This window comes from Argopecten irradians, chromosome 7, assembly GCF_041381155.1.
Source record: "Argopecten irradians isolate NY chromosome 7, Ai_NY, whole genome shotgun sequence".
NCBI classification, from domain to species: Eukaryota; Metazoa; Mollusca; class Bivalvia; order Pectinida; family Pectinidae; genus Argopecten; species Argopecten irradians.
Window position 1 is genome coordinate 2,440,985 of NC_091140.1, and position 23,168 is coordinate 2,464,152.

The 23,168-nt window shown below is 38.0% G+C and overlaps 1 protein-coding gene across 1 annotated transcript in view; it reads left to right on the forward strand.

The window, feature by feature from the left end:
* The window catches only part of LOC138326795 (von Willebrand factor D and EGF domain-containing protein-like), a 30,903-nt gene that overhangs the window by 1,123 nt on the left and 6,612 nt on the right, over window positions 1–23,168 (forward strand). The window contains exons 2-10 of the mRNA XM_069272798.1: window positions 1,935–2,141; window positions 2,991–3,155; window positions 8,336–8,622; window positions 8,754–8,822; window positions 11,426–11,532; window positions 12,789–13,074; window positions 21,549–21,571; window positions 21,673–21,736; window positions 22,853–23,071. Coding sequence (XP_069128899.1) covers window positions 1,935–2,141; window positions 2,991–3,155; window positions 8,336–8,622; window positions 8,754–8,822; window positions 11,426–11,532; window positions 12,789–13,074; window positions 21,549–21,571; window positions 21,673–21,736; window positions 22,853–23,071 — 1,427 coding nt within the window. The remainder of the gene's footprint in view (window positions 1–1,934; window positions 2,142–2,990; window positions 3,156–8,335; window positions 8,623–8,753; window positions 8,823–11,425; window positions 11,533–12,788; window positions 13,075–21,548; window positions 21,572–21,672; window positions 21,737–22,852; window positions 23,072–23,168) is intronic.

Below are 23,168 nucleotides of genomic sequence, written 5' to 3' on the forward strand. Positions count from 1 at the left end.
GAGCATTTATGTTTCTTCTGCGTCGTTGAATAAACGCGCCTATTTGATGCAGGTTTTGTCAGAATTAAATCTTCGTCTACTTTTAGTTTACCTTTCTGTTGGTTTTTGTGATGTTTATTGCATTAAGAAAGATAGAAAACCTCCCGTTCTTTTTGTATTCAAGTTTACATGCAACTTTTACTCACACCACCTTGAATTAAAGTCCGAGAGATCGTGTTTAGGGAACGTGTTCTCCAATCAAATTTAAATCTAAAGTTATATATATTTTAATTTTAGTACTCACAATAAAAAAGGGCTTTTCATATATTCATCACCAAATTTGTTTTAAAATTACAATGCATAGATTTTAATTTTACAACGTCAAAGAACTTTGGCGGCACTGCCAAAAACTATGATATTTACATATACAATGTAGTAAAATGAGTAAATACTGTCGAACCAGGAAGCCAAGTTGTGATTTAAAATATTTTAATTTCACTTTGTACGATGTACAATGACTGTTTTCATCTAAACATCATACATGTTTATTCGTTCTTACGAAGGATTTTCAGAACTTCTTTCGTCAAAACTTTCGATTTCAAATAGATAACTGAAGAAACAAATAGCATGTCGGAATGTTCGCCCAGTTATGGTAACTTAAAATGTAATTTTAAAATCTATTGTTACGGGTAGAAAGTGCATCAGATTCTTCATTAATTATTGATTTTGGCAAGTCAAACTTATAGAATTATGCAATACTTACAGTTACAATTACTAGCAGCGATTACTTTATTGGTCAACAAATTGGCTTGTATCCTTCAAAAGAACAGTTGTTGTATTTGTGAAAAGACAATATGGTAACCAGCAGGCGAATGTTTCTAACTACAGTATAAAAATGTGTGGCTATTGATAAAATTGAAAGCTAATTAACAAGATAATCATTTTACAACATATAAAAAAGACATTGAATATATATATTATTGTTACATGAACATTAACCATAAGTCTTAGATTGTTTGTTTCTTTTAGTACGGTCTAGTGGACCCAATAACGATACTAGACCTGAGTTCGGGCCATTCCTGACACTCTGAATTACGTCTGGAAGTTGTCATACGAGTTATATGTGTTGTGTATATATGTTTGTTTAATAGGAACCAATGTACATTGTGTATCAGAAAACGTGTCCCAACTGAAAACTTCTTCGTGGAGAATTAAGGCATTATGAGAAGCTCATCCATATATGGTCCTATACCAGATACCAGAAATTAATATTTTTATATATTATTAAAGTCTCAATACTTTTCCGAAAAGAAGGATAGAATAAATGCTAACTAGATCACTGTGACTTTCCTTTTGAACTTTTCAAAAAACTGCCCAAAGTGATACCCCTGCTTTTAGTTTTTAAAATTGGAATGTAAAACAAGACCAGGTTTAAGATTCACAAAAATATTAGCCTATCGTTTATACTACTTTGGTCATCGACTTCTAGACAATTTGATTAAAATACATTAGATATCAACTTTACGATGTTTTCCGCCGTCGTCCTAATTATCGAGCGGTAGTTGGTAATACTGCGCAAAATGATAAACAACAAATTGAATCTTCACTGTTACCTATAACATAGATTACGCTGGTAATCTTGCATTTGTTTGGAGTTGTTATCCCATCTAAGATCATCAATAAAAACTTGCGTATGCTATAATCGTTTTTAAGAAACTTTTGATTTTTGTTTCAGAAAGGTAGCTGACCTTTAAGTAAAGCTAGTAATAGTTTCTGAACAATTACAAATTGGAAATATAAATATGTAACACCAAAAGTGGTATAGAAAGTACATCTGAAATCGATACAAATCTATTAAATAATGTAAAATTAGTCTTTATTTGTACTAATACCTATATATACTACAGGCATTTATAGGTATTGTTTAACAAGGTGAATTAAACTGCTTTCTTTAGATTTCGACCCATGCCAGGAAGGACAGCATGTGATAATGGACGACCCGACCAGATTCTCAATCCACGTCACCGATCTGGCATCCTCACGATGTGACACTGACATAGTAAAACAGTGGTACCGGATCCGGTTTGGTTCCGTGGCCACCACACCACCACCGGATATCAATCGATGTGGAACCATGTATCCGGTGTGGATCGTACCAGAAAGTAAGAGGCTTTCTCTAGAAGATATGTATTTTTTCAATATTAGTTTTCCTCCAGGAACTGCTGTATTTTGTCAATCCGGGCTCTAATTACAATGCTATAAGGTATTGGAACATCTAAATGGTAAGTAGGTCTAACGAAGGAGAACACTTGATTGGTATATGAGTCATTAGAAACAACATCATATACTAAAATCAGAAATTATAACATGCAGATTAACATTTGACCTAATTTCTGGATTACTCCATATGTTATAAAGCACATACAAAGATACAAAGGTCTTTGCTTAAAACATCAAAACATTCAAAATAAGTTAATATGGAGAAATATCATTTATAATATACTAGTATTACATTTTGTCTAGTTGTTTTGTCCTAGACAAAGATACTAAGGGGTTTTTATCATTATACAGACATACATATAAGTGTTCAGATATCAACATATACATTCGAAGTTGAAATTTAAATAGTAATCTAGCTACTTTTAGTAAGTTTAAAACATAGTAGGAAACGAATCAAGTAATTATGATTCCAAAGTGATGTTACAGCAGCAATCTTACGTTCAGCATGGAAATAACTGGCAGTGAACCCTGAAATATTGCGGGTTAAATTAGATTTTATTGGTTATCATAAGTAGGGGAGGACATAAACTATTGAAAATTATGTCAGGGAATGGTCTGCAAATGCCTTACTTTACATGCCTTTACTATATGCGAATCAATGAATTTAATGTTTTATCAAAATCATAGAATAGAAATAAGCATGTATGCAGTATTTCAGAGATATTGAGTAGTTTCATTTAAATACTTTAATATAGACAAAACGTACAACGTCATGTCATGATGTGTTGTAGCCCTACCAGTATTAGGCGAGTCACAGATAGCGACGATCTGCCTTAGGACAAATTTCGAGACCTGTGCGGCTACTGGCAGTGTGGAAGTGAAAAACTGTGGCTCGTTTTATGTATACGAACTGAGGAAACTTAATGATGATTACTGCGATCTGGGGTACTGTTTAGGTAAGTCACCGGTTACAACTGATTACTGTAATCAGGAGTACTGTTTAGGTAAGTCACCGGTTACAACTGATTACTGTAATCAGAAGTACTGTTTAGGAAAGTCACCTGTTACAACTGATTACTGTAATCAGGTGTAATGTTTAGGTAAGTCACCTGTTACGACTACCACAACCGAATTGTATTATCATAAACAATATCGAATAAGCATTTCCGGGAAATGATGTATCATAAGGCTCCTGAAATATATGTATTCACACGGCCGGGATCTAGGGGGGGGGGGGGGGGGGCACCCCCCCCCCCCCCCCCCCACAACTTAACGAACCAATGTTTTTCTGAAGCCTTATGACCCACTGATAACGAAATCGAGAGGTAACATTGTATAAACTGGGATGAACTTCCGGTTATGACGTCATCAAGATGGCCGCCATCTCGAATTTCACTAACAATTGAAAAATAGTCAAAAATTAACATTTTTCAACCGAAGTTGACAAATGAGGTATCAAAATGATCATAATATAACACAAAATTCATATCGGAACCATATAATCCAATATATGTAGTGATTTCTACGCAGGAAATGAAAAAAATAGGATTTTAAGCTCAAAAATGATAATTTTATAGCAATTTTTTCATATTTGGCTTTACGCAGCTATAATTGTTTCCCAACAAGAAAGTATTATTCGAAATCAGTTATTTTGACCTCTTATCAATTAGCAAAAACAACAACAACAAAAATGTATAGAAATTCAAAAGAGAATTATTGTTATACCATCATTTGGTTTACAAAACATCACCGGGTGCGTATACAGGGTATATGATTGCTGTTTTTTCCAAACCGCTGACACTACAGTTTCCGGATGTCTTAGAACTTCCCGAAGATAACATTGGCAATTGACGATTCATATCTTAACACATTTGAATTTTAAGTTGGCTTAATATCTAAGTGGGACTTATTTCCTAACAAAATCCATTTTCATGTTCGAAAGTTTGTAGACTAGTAGCGTCTCAAGATGAATTTTTACTGCACAACGCCAACTAATAGGGTATCAAATTAAAACTGAAGAAAGCATTTGTTTCCGTTAATACCACGACACTTTCCGAAATTTGTTTCTTTTAGAAATAGCGCATCCACTGTTAACTTTATTTTTCTGTGTATAACGTAAGGAAATGTCAGATGGTTACTGCAGTATCACATATTTCTTTCAATAGTTCTTAATGATAAGCATTATCTTTGTGCGTGCTTTCTCGCCAGAGTGTCGATGAGCTGATGAGCTGATGTGATATTACATTACCGGTTTACCATCGTGGTTCTAATTTGTCAACCGACCATGGCCAGAGGTAACATCAAGAACATCGGGTTCGCAGATGTGGGAGCTCATCTTGTTTTCAACCTAATGATTCACATATCGTATATGATGTTCCAGACCTCTCCGGTAGGATGGAAAAGACACCAGAGCCACATTCTGCGAAGGGTTGAGTTTCAGCTCCTTAATTCGTATGAAGCACAATTCCTCATTCTTGTGAACCCTCAGTGACCATAGATGACACAGGTGAATTATTTGAGGTCATAAATGAGGTCTACAGTGAAGTTCCTCTCTTTGCTAAGTCTGGAGAGCACTGTAGAAAACTTTTTCTGGAGAGTCTTCAATGGTGTATCCACGCATACACCAGATGCGACACAACCAGTACCTTCAAGGGACATGGGAAAGTCTGACCAATGAAAAACATTTAACATTTATGACCTCATTAAAGACCTCAAGGATATCACCTGTGCCACCTATAGTCGCACGAGTGTTCACAAGGTTGGTGAATGGTGCTTGAATCATTCAACCATTCGAAGAATCTGGATCTGGTGTAATATCCTGAGAAGTCTGAAACAGCATATACGCTATGTTAGAATCTGAAGGAGATCCCACATCCCTGAACCTGTTGTTCCTGATATAAACCCTGGCCATGGATGGGCCATAAATGATGTCAGGCTAGAACACCACTGGTAATGTAGTGTCACATCATCTCATCGACATCGAAGACGACGCTCTGGCTTTCGACGAATTGGATACTGATATCTCGATTACTCTGATTTGGACTGCATGTACCAGCTACCAGACATGGCGAGTCACGTCAGAGGATAGTGCAGTGAGGTGGGAAAGCACGCACAATGATAATGGTTATAATTGAGAACCAGCGAAAGAAATATGTGACATTGTGGTACCTATCTGACATTTTGCTAATAATATGCATAGGAAATAAACGAAACTGTGATTTGTCCTACCCGAGGCTAGATATTCTGTCAACTTTACATTCATGTTTCCTACTTATAAATCGCCAATAGTCAAACTTATTTAAGGAACTTATAACACGCCAGGAAACTAGTGTCAGCGGTTTGGAGTTAGAATAATAGCATTAGAATAATAGTATACGCACCCAGTGATGTTTTGTAAACTTAATGATGGTATAACAATAATTCTGTTTTGTATCTCTATATATTTTATTGTTTTACTGAGTGATTAGAGGTCAAATAACTATTTACGAATAAAAGTTTGCTGTTGGTAAACATTTTTGCTGCGTCAAGCCAAATATGAAAAATTTGCTAAAAATTATCATTTTTGAACTTAAAATCCGATTTTTTCATTTCCTACCTAGAAATCACTACATATATTGAATTATGTGGTCCCGATATGAATTTGATGTTCTATTATGATCATTTTGATACCTCATTTGTCTACTTCGGTTGAAACATGTTAATGTTATGACTATTTTTCAATCTTTAGTGAAATTCGAGATGGCGGCCATCTTGATGACGTCATAACTGGAGCTTATACAATGTTAACATTGTTTTTTTTGTTGGTGTTGTTTTAACTGATTGATAAGAGGTCAAATAACTGATTAGAAATAATAGTTTGCTGTTGGCAAACATTTTTGCTGCGTCAAGCCAAATATGAAAAATTTGCTAAAAAATTACCATATTTGAGCTTAAAATCCGATTTTTTCATTTCCTGCGTAGAAATAACTACATATATTGGATTATATGGTCCTGATATGTAATTGTTGTTCTATTGTGGTCATTTTGATGCCTCATTTGTCTTCTTCGGTTGAAAAATGTCAATGTTATGACTATTTTTCAATCTTTAGTGAAATTCGATATGGCGGCCATCTTGATGACGTCATAACCGGAAGTTCATCCCAGTTTATACAATGTTACCTCTCGATTTCGTTATCAGTGGGTCATAAGGCTTCAGAAAAACATTGGTTCGTTAAGTTGTGGGGGGGGGGGGGGGGGGTGCACGTAGACCCCCCCTAGATCCCGGCCTAACACAAGTCTGATATATGAAGTGTATGTAATATACAACAGTGATATAGAGTGGGGAAGTTAAAAATCCTCTTTGAGATATTTTTAACTTTGTGGCCGTGTTCTATCGAACCCCCACCTTAATATCAATATTGAGATGTTCTAGATTATGTTATGTTTCATAATCTTTTAACATAATTCTATAAAACTGAATTATGTGTCAATTTGTTTGCATAATATTTGTTTTATTACTTTGATATGAGTTTTATATAATTTTTATAATAAATATGTCACCTTATGGTGGCCATTTTCAATTCATTTAACTCTTGTTTTCTGTATGTGGAGTGTGCATAAATGCAAGCTATACGTATAGCTAATTTTATGTACTGACACATATAGAAGTAATTGTGTACAATTTAAGTAAGAGTTGTTCCCCTTTGCTTGACTGTCCCTTATTTGGGGTACCGTATGACGTCACCTTTTGTAAAAGAATCTGATTGGCTAAGCCATCAGCCCTTCATCTAAGAAAAATTTTCACGGGCGCCATATTGGCATACATTTTGTGCAACATTTTATTGATAATAACTCAACAAATTGTCAAAAAACCCACCCTTTGTATACCCGCCCAATTTCTATTATTTTAAGTTCCTATTGAGATTTTTCATATTTCCTCTTTGAGATTATTTTTAACTTTGTGGCCGTGTTCTATCGAACCCCCACCTTAATATCAATATTGAGATGTTCTAGATTATGTTATGTTTCATAATCTTTTAACATAATTCTATAAAACTGAATTATGTGTCAATTTGTTTGCATAATATTTGTTTTATTACTTTGATATGAGTTTTATATAATTTTTATAATAAATATGTCACCTTATGGTGGCCATTTTCAATTCATTTAACTCTTGTTTTCTGTATGTGGAGTGTGCATAAATGTATTTATCCTGCAACTGCCCCACAAACTCAAGGATAACTACTGACGGATAAACTTGTGCTTTATCCGTCAATACGAAATGCTTTATCCGTCATTACAATCACGTGAATTTGTTCCAAATTTGAACTTTTTATAACTTGACCCAGTACTTTAACCTTCCAGTGGATGAAACGTCGTTGACTTCCGCTAAAAGGTGACGTCACATCCACCGAAATGACGTCATTGTTACTATATCGAACATCTCGTATGGCGACACCAAGTAAATAAATGGCAATTTGCTTTCTTTTCGAATGTCATAATGGTTGCAGGGTAAACATAATACACGGTTAGTATCTTACAATAAAAGTGTTATTTTGGTGCTCGACTCGTCATCTCGGCTTTCATAAGTCTCGCACCAAAGTAAACCTTGTATTGTAAGACACTAACAATGTATTCTCAATTGTGTAGAGTAACTAGAACTGGAATTCATAGGCAACAATGAATAAAATTATACAATTATCGAGAGAGAGAGAGAGAGAGAGAGAGAGAGAGAGAGAGAGAGAGAGAGAGAGAGAGAGAGAGAGAGAGAGAGAGAGAGAGAGAGAGAGAGAGAGAGAGAGTTAATTTGAAGCTTACTTTGACAAAGAAGAACCCTATTTTATAATGATTAAAACAATAAACCATTTATAAATTTAGTTTGTCTCAATCAGATTGTTGATGATTTTTGGTGGTAAAATTACAACATTTGATATTATATGATAATTTAGGTACTATAATTTGTACTGCTGTTTGAGTAGTTGATATTAATAGGAGAGGATTGTCACATTTGAAATGGTCTATAGATTTATAGAAGAGATAAGGTCTATTACTTTGTATTGTTGTTAGTTTTGTACGTGAATAACAATGAATGACATTAAAACATATTTTGGAAAAATTGTTTTTATACAAACGTTACTGTTAACGTCTTTGTTTTCAGAACCTGATACCAGCATCATTGTTCTGCCCTCGGTGACACCATCTCTAACACAAGGTTCGAGAACAGTCCCCAATCATCCAACGTATTATCCTAGTAGAGACATACTGTTCACGTGTACCCTGGAGGCTAATACCGGGGTAGACCGAACAGCGCTGTTTTACGATGTTATATGGTACATTAACGGTAGGGAGGTAAAACGACGCACTGCCCTTACTTACACCGCCCTACAATCTGACGGAACACTGAGAGAAAACGAATGGACCACATCATACTCACTTCCAATGCAGGTACCATTCGCTTAATTGTCAATTCAAAACATGTTTTAACAATACCTAGCAGTGGATTATCACAATAATATTTTTTTAAACTTTATATTACTTATATACATATTAATAAATGTGCATTTTGGCTTTGACAGGTAGCGTGTGCCATAAAAGCCGGTTCCGGTAACTTAGAACTGAGTGCTCCTTTCTACGCCGGGCTCAAGGTTAGCGTATATTTTTTCAATCGTAATACTGAACCTATTACCTTTAGCATGATGATGATGATATACCGGTTACCCGTAGAAAACATAACCTGTTAATTTGAGTGACTACAAATATTATATATATTTGTGCTACCTTGCAGACAGAATAATATGGAGATGTAATATTTTCCTTCATATTACTGTTACCGCAGACATAAACTGATTATTATTACAAAAAGACGTAATGTTCGATTTGTTTTTCGGTCCTCTCAACCAAAGCGTCAGGATGACCTATTGTCACCATGCGTCGTCCGTCGTCATGTGCCGTCCGCCATGCGCAGTCTGCCGTGCGTAAACTTTTTATTCAAACGACTTCTTCTCATTAACTGAAAGACCTAGGGTTCTGAAATTTGGCATGTAGAATGCTGGGATGAAGGGCTATCAAATTTGTTGAAATGAATGACATTGACCTTTATTCAAGATCACACAAGTCAAAAAGGCTAAAGATTTTTAGCGACTTCTTCTCGAGAACCGAAAGGCTAAGGGTATTCATATTGGGCGTGCAACTTGCTGGGACAAAGGACTACCAAGTTTATTCAAATGAATAACCTTGACCTTCATTCGTGGTCACAGAGGTCTAATAGGCTAAAATCTTTTAACGGCTTCTTGTGCATAACTATAATGCCTAGATACCTGATATTGAGCCTTTGACATACTGGGATGAAGGGCTACAAAGTTTGTTTAAATGAATGACCTTGAAATTCATTGAAGGTCACAGGGGTCAAAATGGGCTAAAATCTTTAAACGACTTCTTGTGAATAACTAAGAAGCCTAGAGACTGGATATTGGACTTGTAGCATGGTGGGGATCAAGGGGCTTTCATTCATGGTCTATTTCATCAAATATATCAGAACTTCTATCAAAATATTTTTGTATTGCTTTAATTGATTGCCACTACTATATTCTTTGAGGTGTTGTACATGTTTTGTAACAACAGTCAGATAATCGTTAAGGCGCATGAGCCTCTTTCTTTGGTAGATATTACTCATAATGAGTAAAACTTGCAGTGTTACGCTTCATCCGACATTTTTTTACGCTCGAGTAGAGGGATAACTCCCTGTGAGAGATGGGCGGTTATGCGCCTCAAGGGAATGCGGTTTTATTTCCCCCAAAATGAAAAACGATTTTTATTTCCCGGCCATAATGTAATGTTGAATTTCTTTTCTGTAGTATACTATCTGTGTGTGTCTAGTGTAGATATGTAGAAATGTAGATAAGTGGAACTCAAACGCAGACTGGTAAACAGTACCTTTATTGGGCTCCTAGGAGTCGACTGACATATCGACTGACATACATAGTTTCAATACAGGATTTTATAGCCATACACAGGGACGTTAAACATCACAATTGAGTTATGATATCTAATATCTGATATACAATACCACGATAGGAACTAAACCTCGGGTTACATAGGGAGAATACACACATATCTGTTCTGTATATAATATAACTCACTTCCTCCTCCCCACATGCTTATAGATAGTTCACAATGGCTAACATATAAATCCCAACTAGGAGTAGTTATTTACTACCACTACCTTTCTGAAACGGCTTTTAATTTGTAGAAACTCTTATATTTTGCTCCGGAAAGGTAGTGGGCCTTCAAGCATTAAAATGTCTTACTATGGAATATATAGTTTATATAGATGGCAGAGCTTTGCAGACAATTTTATTGCACATTGTGAGATGATCGTCTGCAAAGCATATTTATTGACCATTATTCCACAGGAAGATGAATTATTTACATATTTAAGTAATTTTAAATGGTCTCTGCATTAAAATGTTTATGGTCGACCAGGAAAACCGTTCATGAACGGCATTATATTCCACAAGATGGCACAGCCAATTTTACGGTGGTCAGTTGAAGTTACAACGTCAATATTAGTGACGTCATAATGGTCACGTTTGGGTTGTCAGTAAACCCTCATAAATTCACTTGGACTCGGTTAGTTTATATGATAGAAGTGGCAAGTGAATGTAATTATAGACAATTAAAATTAAATAAGACACACATGTAATTGCTTTGGCATAAATACATGATTAGGAAATTTCTAAAAATCTGATCGTTTCTTCATCATAATACCATGAGCTTCGCGGTCCACTACAAATATCGATAGCCTACTCATCTTTATCCTTCGATAGAACCACCAGAAAGATACATTAATCCTTCCTTACGAGTTGATGTGTTTCAGCTAATCGCATACATGAGGTATAATTATAACCATTTACAGGACTTTGATACTATGGAACATATCTATTTCCAAAATATACATTTTTGTAAAATTATCTTAATTTTCTAAAGAGGACAACGGCATTTATCAGCGGACAAGGAAGTAGTTCTAATCGTGTTGACAAAAACTTTCGCCGAATTTGCAAATCAGCCTTTCCCTTTATCAAGAATCGCATAAAACAAACACAAATACAAAGGCAAAGCATATAAATATAATAATAAAGTTAAACGCAATAAACACTTCCTTCGGCCACCTGAGGCAGAAGGCTGATCTAGTGAAATTTGGGCATTAACATGCGTCGTATAAGGCTTCAATTCTGTTTCATGTGAAAAGGTTGAGCTATCGGGAGTCAGTCTCCAGGAGAAAGGCGAGTTAGATCTGAGCGTACAACTGACAGTTCCTCTTGGATGTCTCTACAAATCCGCTGATCAAATGGACAAGTATGTTAATAGGGTTGATTCCGACACTTGTGTGATACACATTCTTCAAATATTCAATCCTCGCTAATTATATATCAGATTTAGATCGTTATTGCTTAATTTAGATAGGCATTTACTGATCAAAAGGCTTTTGACAAATTGCACAATCATTTAAATAAACCTCAAGAAAATAAGGCACTTGCTGTGAGGTACACTGTACATATGCCTAGCCGCATAACAGTTACTTTTGCGAATTGCATATTTTTGATTTGTGCATCTGGTATCTAAAGGCACACTACCTTCCCGAAACGTTTATTAAGCTATAAAATGGGAATGTATAACGAGATTAATAATTGTGTAGAATCGTAAACGTTATTAGCTTACCGTTAATACTACACTTGTTATCACCTTCTGAACAACATCATCAAAATAATGTTAATTTAATTATCGCTGCACCAGACTGTCGTCAGCGAAATTATTGCATTTTTTGGTGTTGTAACCGCATCTTAGGCTATCGATATATATTTTTATCGTTATTATTGGTTTTAGAATTAAACTTTTGTTTTGAAAAGGTAGTGGGCCTTTAAAACCGAATCAATGTTTGTTTTTGAAATAGCAATGCTCATATGTTGCGTAGCTTTGAAAATAGCATGTACCTTGTTAAGCCTTTGATATGACTAAAGGGAGATAGTATAAAAAGCAACAACCATGGCAAGGCATAGGTCAGAATTGTTTAAGAAATCTGTAATTGTTTATTGTATAAATTGTTCGAAGAATTGGCCTTTTCCGCAGATAATTAGAAAGATACCTTTGTCACCATGACCGACCAATATTTCAACTTACTTTAACTACAAGTCGTAAACCCATGCATTTCAGTGAAAACATCACTTTTAAGGAACTTAACTTTTTCACTGTTTGGTCTTAGCTTTTTATGTTACCATGGACTCAGTGTTATAATATTGAGCTGGCCATGATATCTGGTCATAAGCCCAAATTAATATTCTGCATTTGTAATATTAAATTTTCATGTCCTCAAATGTCAGAAACATTATATAAAATTCAAATTCTGCTATATTTTAAGGGAACAATATACGCCATATTGTTTTAAACTTTGACATCGATTTAAATACCCATTCGCAACGTATGTATATTTCATTTGCTTAACAGTAAACGATCTTCTTTATTCTTACATTTCATAATAGCCTATCTCTATGTTAACCAGAGAACATTGTTTTTGCGTGGTGAGTGAACCAGTATGTTTATATGTTGATCTGTAGTGACGGATATGAACGGAATAATTGTAAAATGGACATACGAGTTGTTACGCCTCAATCTGAATCAGATCAGTGTTCTCCCGGAGGGGTAAGCAAAGCCGCACTTCAAGCAGAAACTTGTGTAGTTACGGTATACCATTCTACCTGGGACACAGCAACAGTGATTAAAGTTAACGGAGCTACAGATAACATGGTTAATACCGGGTATCGCTCAGCAAGACTGCAACTACGAACCGATACAGTAACGGTACACAGTACATGGAATAATGTACACGCTGAGACGTTAGAGGTAAGTCGATAAAGTAGCTGTACACAGTACACGGGATAATGTACACGCTGAGACGTGTGCGGTAAGTCGATACAGTAGCGGTACACAGTACACGGGATAATGTACACGCTGAGACGTTAGAGGTAAGTCGATACAGTAGCGGTACACAGTACACGGGATAATGTACACGCTGAGACGTTAGAGGTAAGTCGATACAGTAGCGGTACACAGTACACGGGATAATGTACACGCTGAGACGTTAGAGGTAAGTCGATACAGTAGCGGTACACAGTACACGGGATAATGTACACGCTGAGACGTTAGAGGTAAGTCGATACAGTAGCGGTACACAGTACATAGGATAATGTACACGCTGAGACGTTAGAGGTAAGTCGATACAGTAGCGGTACACAGTACATGGGATAATGTACACGTGACGTCAGAGGTAAGTCGATACAGTAGAGGTTCACTGTAACACGGGATAATGTACACGCTGATACGTTAGAGGTAAGTCGATACAGTAGAGGTACACTGTACACGGGATAATGTACACGCTGATACGTTAGAGGTAAGTCGATACAGTAGCGGTACACAGTACATGGGATAATGTACACGCTGAGACGTCGTTAGAGGTAAGTCGATACAGTAGCGGTACACAGTACACGGGATAATGTACACGCTGAGACGTAGAGGTAAGTCGATACAGTAGCGGTACACAGTACATAGGATAATGTACACGCTGAGACGTTAGAGGTAAGTCGATACAGTAGCGGTACACAGTACACGGATAATGTACACGCTGAACGTTAGAGGTAAGGATAGTAGGCACAGTCACGGGATAATGTACACGCTGAGACGTTAGAGGTAAGTCGATACAGTAGCGGTACACAGTACACGGGATAATGTACACGCTGAGACGTTAGAGGTAAGTCGATACAGTAGCGGTACACAGTACACGGGATAATGTACACGCTGAGACGTTAGAGGTAAGTCGATACAGTAGCGGTACACAGTACACGGGATAATGTACACGCTGAGACGTTAGAGGTAAGTCGATACAGTAGCGGTACACAGTACATGGGATAATGTACACGCTGAGACGTAGAGGTAAGTCGATACAGTACCGGTACACAGTACACGTGATAATGTTCACGCTGAGACATTAGAGGTAAGTCGATACAGTAGCGGTACACAGTACACGGGATAATGTACACGCTGAGACGTTAGAGGTAAGTCGATACAGTAGCGGTACACAGTACACGGGATAATGTACACGCTGAGACGTTAGAGGTAAGTCGATACAGTAGCGGTACACAGTACATGGGATAATGTACACGCTGAGACGTTAGAGGTAAGTCGATACAGTAGCGGTACACAGTACACGGGATAATGTACACGCTGAGACGTTAGAGGTAAGTCGATACAGTAGCGGTACACAGTACATAGGATAATGTACACGCTGATACGTTAGAGGTAAGTCGATACAGTAGCGGTACACAGTACATGGGATAATGTACACGCTGAGACGTTAGAGGTAAGTCGATACAGTAACGGTACACAGTACATGGGATAATGTACACGCTGAGACGTTAGAGGTAAGTCGATACAGTAGCGGTACACAGTACATAGGATAATGTACACGCTGAGACGTTAGAGGTAAGTCGATACAGTAGCGGTACACAGTACACGGGATAATGTACGCACTGAGACGTTAGAGGTAAGTCGATACAGTAGCGGTACACAGTACATAGGATAATGTACACGCTGAGACGTTAGAGGTAAGTCGATACAGTAGCGGTACACAGTACATGGGATAATGTACACGCTGAGACGTTAGAGGTAAGTCGATACAGTAGCGGTACACAGTACATGGGATAATGTACACGCTGAGACGTTAGAGGTAAGTCGATACAGTAGCGGTACACAGTACACGGGATAATGTACACGCTGAGACGTTAGAGGTAAGTCGATACAGTAGCGGTACACAGTACACGGGATAATGTACACGCTGAGACGTTAGAGGTAAGTCGATACAGTAGCGGTACACAGTACATGGGATAATGTACACGCTGAAACGTTAGAGGTAAGTCGATACAGTAGAGGTACACTGTACACGGGATAATGTACACGCTGAAAGGTTAGAGGTAAGTCGATACAGTAGCGGTACACAGTACATGGGATAATGTACACGCTGAGACGTTAGAGGTAAGTCGATACAGTAGCGGTACACAGTACATGGGATAATGTACACGCTGAGACGTTAGAGGTTAGTCGATACAGTAGCGGTACACAGTACACGGGATAATGTACACGCTGAGACGTTAGAGGTAAGTCGATACAGTAGAGGTACACAGTACACGGGATAATGTACACGCTGAGACGTTAGAGATAAGTCGATATCAGTAGCGGTACACAGTACACGTGATAATGTACGCACTGAGACGCTAGAGGTAAGTCGATACAGTAGCGGTACACAGTACATGGGATAATGTACACGCTGAGACGTTAGAGGTAAGTCGATACAGTAGCGGTACACAGTACATGGGATAATGTACACGCTGAGACGTTAGAGGTAAGTCGATACAGTAGCGGTACACAGTACATGGGATAATGTACACGCTGAGACGTCAGAGGTAAGTCGATATAGTAGCGGTACACAGTACACGTGATAATGTACACGCTGAAACGTTAGAGGTAAGTCGATACAGTAGCGGTACACAGTACACGGGATAATGTACACGCTGAGACGTTAGAGGTAAGTCGATACAGTAACGGTACACAGTACACGGGATAATGTACACGCTGATACGTTAGAGGTAAGTCGATACAGTAGCGGTACACAGTACACGGGATAATGTACACGCTGAGACGTTAGAGGTAAGTCGATAGTAGCGGTACACAGTACACGGGATAATGTACACGCTGAGACGTTAGAGGTAAGTCGATACAGTAGCGGTCACAGTACATGGATAATGTACACGCTGAGACGTTAGAGGTTAAGTCGATACAGTAGCGGTACACAGTACACGGGATAATGTACACGCTGAGACGTTAGAGGTAAGTCGATACAGTAGCGGTACACAGTACACGGGATAATGTACACGCTGAGACAGCGGTAAGTCGATACAGTACGGTACACAGTACACGGGATAATGTACACGCTGAGACGTGTTCAGAGGTAAGTCGATACAGTAGCGGTACACAGTACACGGGATAATGTACACGCTGAGACGTTAGAGGTAAGTCGATACAGTAGCGGTACACAGTACACGGGATAATGTACACGCTGAAACGTTAGAGGTAAGTCGATACAGTAGCGGTACACAGTACATAGGATAATGTACACGCTGAGACGTTAGAGGTAAGTCGATACAGTAGCGGTACACAGTACACGGGATAATGTACACGCTGAGACGTTAGAGGTAAGTCGATACAGTAGCGGTACACAGTACACGGGATAATGTACACGCTGATACGTTAGAGGTAAGTCGATACAGTAGCGGTACACAGTACACGGGATAATGTAAACGCTGAGACGTTAGAGGTAAGTCGATACAGTAGCGGTACACAGTACACGGGATAATGTACACGCTGAGACGTTAGAGGTAAGTCGATACAGTAGCGGTACACAGTACATAGGATAATGTACACGCTGAGACGTTAGAGGTAAGTCGATACAGTAGCGGTACACAGTACACGGGATAATGTACACGCTGAGACGTTAGAGGTAAGTCGATACAGTAACGGTACACAGTACATAGGATAATGTACACGCTGAGACGTTAGAGGTAAGTCGATACAGTAGCGGTACACAGTACATAGGATAATGTACACGCTGAGACGTTAGAGGTAAGTCGATACAGTAGCGGTACACAGTACACGGGATAATGTACACGCTGAGAACGTTAGAGGTAAGTCGATACAGTAGCGGTACACAGTACATAGGATAATGTACACGCTGAGACGTTAGAGGTAAGTCGATACAGTAGCGGTACACAGTACATGGGATAATGTACACGCTGAGACGTTAGAGGTAAGTCGATATAGTAGCGGTACACAGTACATGGGATAATGTACACGCTGAGACGTTAGAGGTAAGTCGATACAGTAGCGGTACACAGTACACGGGATAATGTACACGCTGAGACGTTAGAGGTAAGTCGATACAGTAGCGGTACACAGTACACGGGATAATGTACACGCTGAGACGTTAGAGGTAGTCGATACAGTAGCGGTACACAGTACACGGGATAATGTACACGCTGAGACGTTAGAGGTAAGTCGTACAGTAGCGGTACAGTACACGGGTAATGTACACGATCGATACAGTAGCGGTACACAGTACACGGGATAATGTACACGTTTTAGAGGTAAGTCGATACAGTAGCGGTACACAGTACACGGGATAATGTACACGCTGAGACGTTAGAGGTAAGTCGATACAGTAGCGGTACACAGTACACACGGGATAATGTACACGCTGAGACGTTAGAGGTAAGTCGATACAGTAGCGGTACACAGTACATGGCGATAATGTACACGCTGAGACGTTAGAGGTAAGTCGATACTAGTAGCGGGTACACAGTGAACACGGGATAATGTACACGCTGAGACGTTAGAGGTAAGTCGATACAGTAGCGGTACACAGTACACGTGATTAATGTAACGCACTGAGGACGCTAGAGGTAAGTCGATTACTAGTAGCGGTTTACCCAGTACATGGGATTAATGGTACACGACTGATACGTTGAGCGGGGTAAGTCGATACAGTAGCGGTACACAGTACACGGGATAATGTACACGCTGATACGTTAGAGGTAAGTCGATATAAATGTAGCGGTACACAGTACACGGGGATAATGTACACGCTGATACGTTAGAGGTAAGTCGATACAGTAGCGGTACACAGTACATAGGGTTAATGTACCACGCTGATACGCTAGAGGTAAGTCGATAAAGTAGCGGTACACAGTACACGGGATAATGTACACGCTGATACGCTAGTGGTAAGTCGATACAGTAACGGTACACAGTACACGGGATAATGTACACGCTGATTACGTTAGAGGTAAGTCGATACAGTAGCGGTACACAGTACAGGGATAATGTACACGCTGATACGTTAGAGGTAAGTCGATACAGTAGCGGTACACTGTACATGGGATAATGTACTTGCTGAGACGTTAGAGGTAAGTCGATACAGTAGAGGTACACTCTGGTACACGGGATAATGTACACGCTGTTACGTTAGAGGTAAGTCGATACAAGTAGATTGGTACACAGTACATTGGATAATGTTACACGGCTGATACGTTAGAGGTAAGTCGAATACAGTAAGCGGTACACAGTTACATGGTGATTTATGTACACGCTGAGACGTTAGAGGTAACAAGTCGATTACAGTTGCGGTTCACATTTACATGGGATATGTTACACGCTGAGACGTTAGAGGTAAGTCGATTATTAGTTAGTGGTTCACTGTACACGGGATAATGTAACACGATGTTACGTTAGAGGTAAGTCCGGATACAGTTAGCGGTACACAGTACATAGGATAATGTACACGCTGATACGTTAGAGGTAAGTCGATACAGTAGCGGTACACAGTACATGGGATAATGTACACGCCGAGACGGTTAGAGGTAAGTCGATATAGTAGAGGTGTACACTGTACACGGGATAATGTACACGCTGATACGTTAGAGGTAAGGTCGATACAGTAGCGGTACTCAGTACATAGGATAATGTACTCGCTGATACGTTAGAGGTAAGTCGATTACAGTAGCGGCTATCACTGTACATAGGAGAATGTACACGCTGTTACGTTAGAGGTAAGTCCCGATACTAGTAGCGGTACACAGATACTTTAGGATAATGTACACGCTGAGATACGTTTGAGGGTAAGTCGATACAATACGGCGGTACACAGTACCACGGGGATAATGTACACGCTGATACGTTAGTGGTTGTCCATGCAGAGCGGTACACAGTCGATAATGTACACGCTGAGCGTTAGAGGTAGTCGATACAGTTAAGTACACAGTTAACGGGATAATGTACACGCTGATTACGTTAGAGGTAAGTCGGATACAGTTACGGTACACATAGTTACACGGGATAATTACACGCTGAACGTTAAAAGTCGATATAGTAGCGGTACACAGTACACGGGATAATGTACACGGCTGGAGGACGTTAGTGGTAAGTCGATACAGTAGCGGTACACTAGTACATGGGATAATGTACACGCTGAGACGTTAGAGGTTAGTCGATACCAGTAGCGGTACACAGTTACACGGGATAATGTACACGCTGATTTGAGCGAGGTTTAAGTCGATACAGTAACGGTACACCAGTACACGGGATATTGTACACGCTGATACGTTTGAGGTTACAGTAGCGATATTAGTAGCGGTACACAGTTACAGTGGATATATGTACCACGCTGAGACGTTAGAGGTAAAGTCGATCATGTATCGGTACACAGTACACGGGATAATGTAAAAGATTTTATGTAGGACAAACAACGTTAGAAAAAAAAAGACGTTTATGTAGGGTGAAATATATCTTATTAGGTTTTTTTTTTTCTTTTACGTGCTCACGTGAAACTTTATTACGTGAGCACGTAAAAACAGTTTTGCGTAAGACAAGAAATATTTTTTATGTATGATGAAAAATATTTTTTTATGTAGGACGAAAAATGTTTTTTTTTTAATGTAAGACAAAAAATATTTTTTTATGTAAGGTGAAATATATCTTTTTCTTTTACGTGCTCATGTAAAACTTACTACGTGCTCACGTAATACTTATTACGTGAGCACGTAAAAGAAAAAAAAATGTTTTTTGTCTTACATTAAAAAACATTTTTCGTCCTACATAAAAGAAATATTTTTCACCATACATCAAAAAAATTTCTTGTGTTACATAAACTGTTTTACGTGAGCACGTAAACATTTACGTGCTCACGTTATAAGTTTTACGTGAGCACGTAAAGAAAAAAAAACTCACCTTACATAAAAAAATATTTTTTGTCTTACATAAAAAAAACATTTTTCGTCCTACATAAAAAAAAATATTTTTCACCATACATAAAAAAAATATTTCTTGTCTTACACAAACTGCTACGGAAGCCGTCTGGCGCCACATCAAAATATATATTTATTGTGTTCCCTCACAATGTTATTGTGAGGCCACACAATATTTATTGTGAGGGAACACAATGTTATTGTGAGGCCACACAATATTTATTGTGAGGGAACACAATGTTATTGTGAGGCCACACAATAGTTATTGTGAGGGAACACAATATAATTGTGAGGTTCCCTAACAATAATATTGTGTCCCCTCACAGTAATCATTGTGTGGCCTCACAATAATATTGTGTTCCCTCACAGTAATCATTGTGTGGCCTCACAATAATATTGTGTGGCATCAGAATAAGATTGTGTTCCCTCACAATAAGATTGTGTTCCCTCACAATAACATAGTGTGGCCTCACCATAATTATTGTGTTCCCTCACAATAAGATTGTGTTCCCTGACAATAAGATTATGTGGCCTCACCATAAGATTGTGTGGCCTCACAATAAGATTGTGTTCCCTCACAATTATATTGTGTGGCCTCACAATAACATTGTGTTTCCTCACAATAACATTGTGTTTCCTCACAATAAGATTATGTGGCCTCACAATAAGATTGTGTGGCCTCACAATAAGATTGTGTGGCCTCACAATAACATTGTGTTCCCTCACAATAACATTGTGTTCCCTCACAATAACATTGTGTGGCCTCACAATAACATTGTGTTCCCTCACAATAACATTGTGTTCCCTCACAATAGTATTGTGTGGCCTCACAATGTTATTGTGAGGAAACACAATAAATATATTTTTTGGTGTGGCGCCAGACGGCTTCCGTAAACTGCTTTACGTGAGCACGTAAACGTTTACGTGCTCACGTTATAAGTTTTACGTTAGCACGTAAAAGAAAAAAATATTTTTCACCCTACACAAAATATATATTTTTTGTCCTACATTAAAAAAAATATTTTTCTTGTCACTTCTGTGCCGCCGTAGTATACAGATGGCTTAACAACTGTTTTCTCTTACGTCCCTTAGGATGTCATATAGACGGAGAATACGAAATAAACCAACGATTCCGTGTATAATCTAACAAGAATTATAGAAGTATTTTATTTGTCAAAATTGATAAGATTTGTAGTGTTTTCTTATTAGTAATATATAGTTCCTTAGGCAAATCGTAATTATTTCCAACATATCGAAATTTCTAATCCATTTATATTTAAGGCAATGAGAAATGTTGCGAATGATATCTTACCGGAGGAAGCTTAATCATCAATTAGTTATTTTTGAAGGAGGCACAAATCAATAACATATTCTTCATATTCATATTTTTTTTGACAATGAGAACACTTCTGGAAAAGGTAACCAGACAATTCTATCTCAAATTAATATAAATCTTCCTTTCTTTAATAGCCAATATATAAAATTCTAGTTGTGTATATAGTATCCCCATCCAGGGCCTTACATCGTTATAATCCAGAATTGAAGAACTGCTTCTTAAAATCTTTAAATAATCTTAAAATACTCTTTTTCGTAGGACATATGAGTTACAGAAATCCGGAGAATACATACTTTATAGACACGATGGCCTTTTCATTGAGGTAGGTATGCAAGCTTAGTGTAGTCGGACGTTAAGGATACCATGGCCTAGGTAACGAATATTCCTTTCCGATTTTTAAGAAAATTTTCAAATTTACGATCGTTGACATATAACGTAGAAGTAATATTTGTTAATATTTCTTATAAACAATACGTTTCTTTTGTTTCGGTTATCCAATATATTGACCTCTTTTCCCCACCGCGCGCGTTACTAACCATCGTAATACTTAATCTTATCACGTTTTTTTATTGGAAACGTTCATGTTCGTCTCGCCTACGTTTTCGACTCGCTATCATTGTTTATATCCACTTCATTTGCATAGTGCATTGTGAAGGTCTTTCAATTTCAATGCTACGCTTTATATATTTTATTCGACATAGATATATATATTACATAGTAAGGTATTTGTCACGTCAGACATAAGTATCTTACTCTTTACAGGTCTACATTTCATATCCCTCTAAAAACACGTTTTGTCAGCGATCGAAATTAATAAGGGTCAATGGACAGAGAGTGGAACACTTTATTTCAATTGGTTGCACCAATACCACATCTTTTTTTTTCGATTTCGGCAAAAGAAATATAGCTTTGTGAATTTTGAAAAAAATGAGTCACAATAGGGAAATAAAGGAAACAATTCAGTACATTTTTCGGTAATATCATGTTTTCCTAGTTTATGTTCTCGACCACGGTGAAACCTAGAGACGAAACATCCCTCCGTACACAAGCTGTTTACTACCAATGTAAAATAAGAAACTAAGGCAACGATCAGACGATTCAAGCTTTTGCAGGTTGCGTAATGGTACTGTAGGTAATGTTTTAATGAGTAATCACGATATCATATAAGCACATTTACACACACACGTGCACACTGTCAGTGAGGTTTACACTGATGTTACAGTTTTACTGTATACCCTTGACCCCAGAAAACATCAATGATTCAGCACATTTTGAGTTTAGAAAAGCATGAAATATATAGCTGACCCTAGGTTGTTATTTGAATCTATTAGATTGGCATACGGAATCCAATGATATAAAATATTCGTCTTTTTTGACCTCTTGAATTCCTATACGAAGTACTAGAAGGATATTTATATCCATGTTTCCGATTTTATAGATCCAGGCTTTCTTCCAACCATGTATCGGATGGGGCTTGCCTGGTGCCACGTGTAACTGTGCGATCGGAGTCCGATACCAGAATACTGTGTTCAGAGCGAACTTCTGTCAGAACACGGCGGGTGGATACAATTCAGTGATAGAGTTCAATGGCTGTGATAAGGATGTGATGAAGATCAAAACCTTTCGGTCAATAAACAGATTTGGATCTGGATACGAGGTATTTTATGACAAATATTTCCTTGCTAAGATGTTGAATAATTTGATATGCCGTGAGGGTAAAACATTGATGGAGTTTTTCACTGTGTTAGAGATAC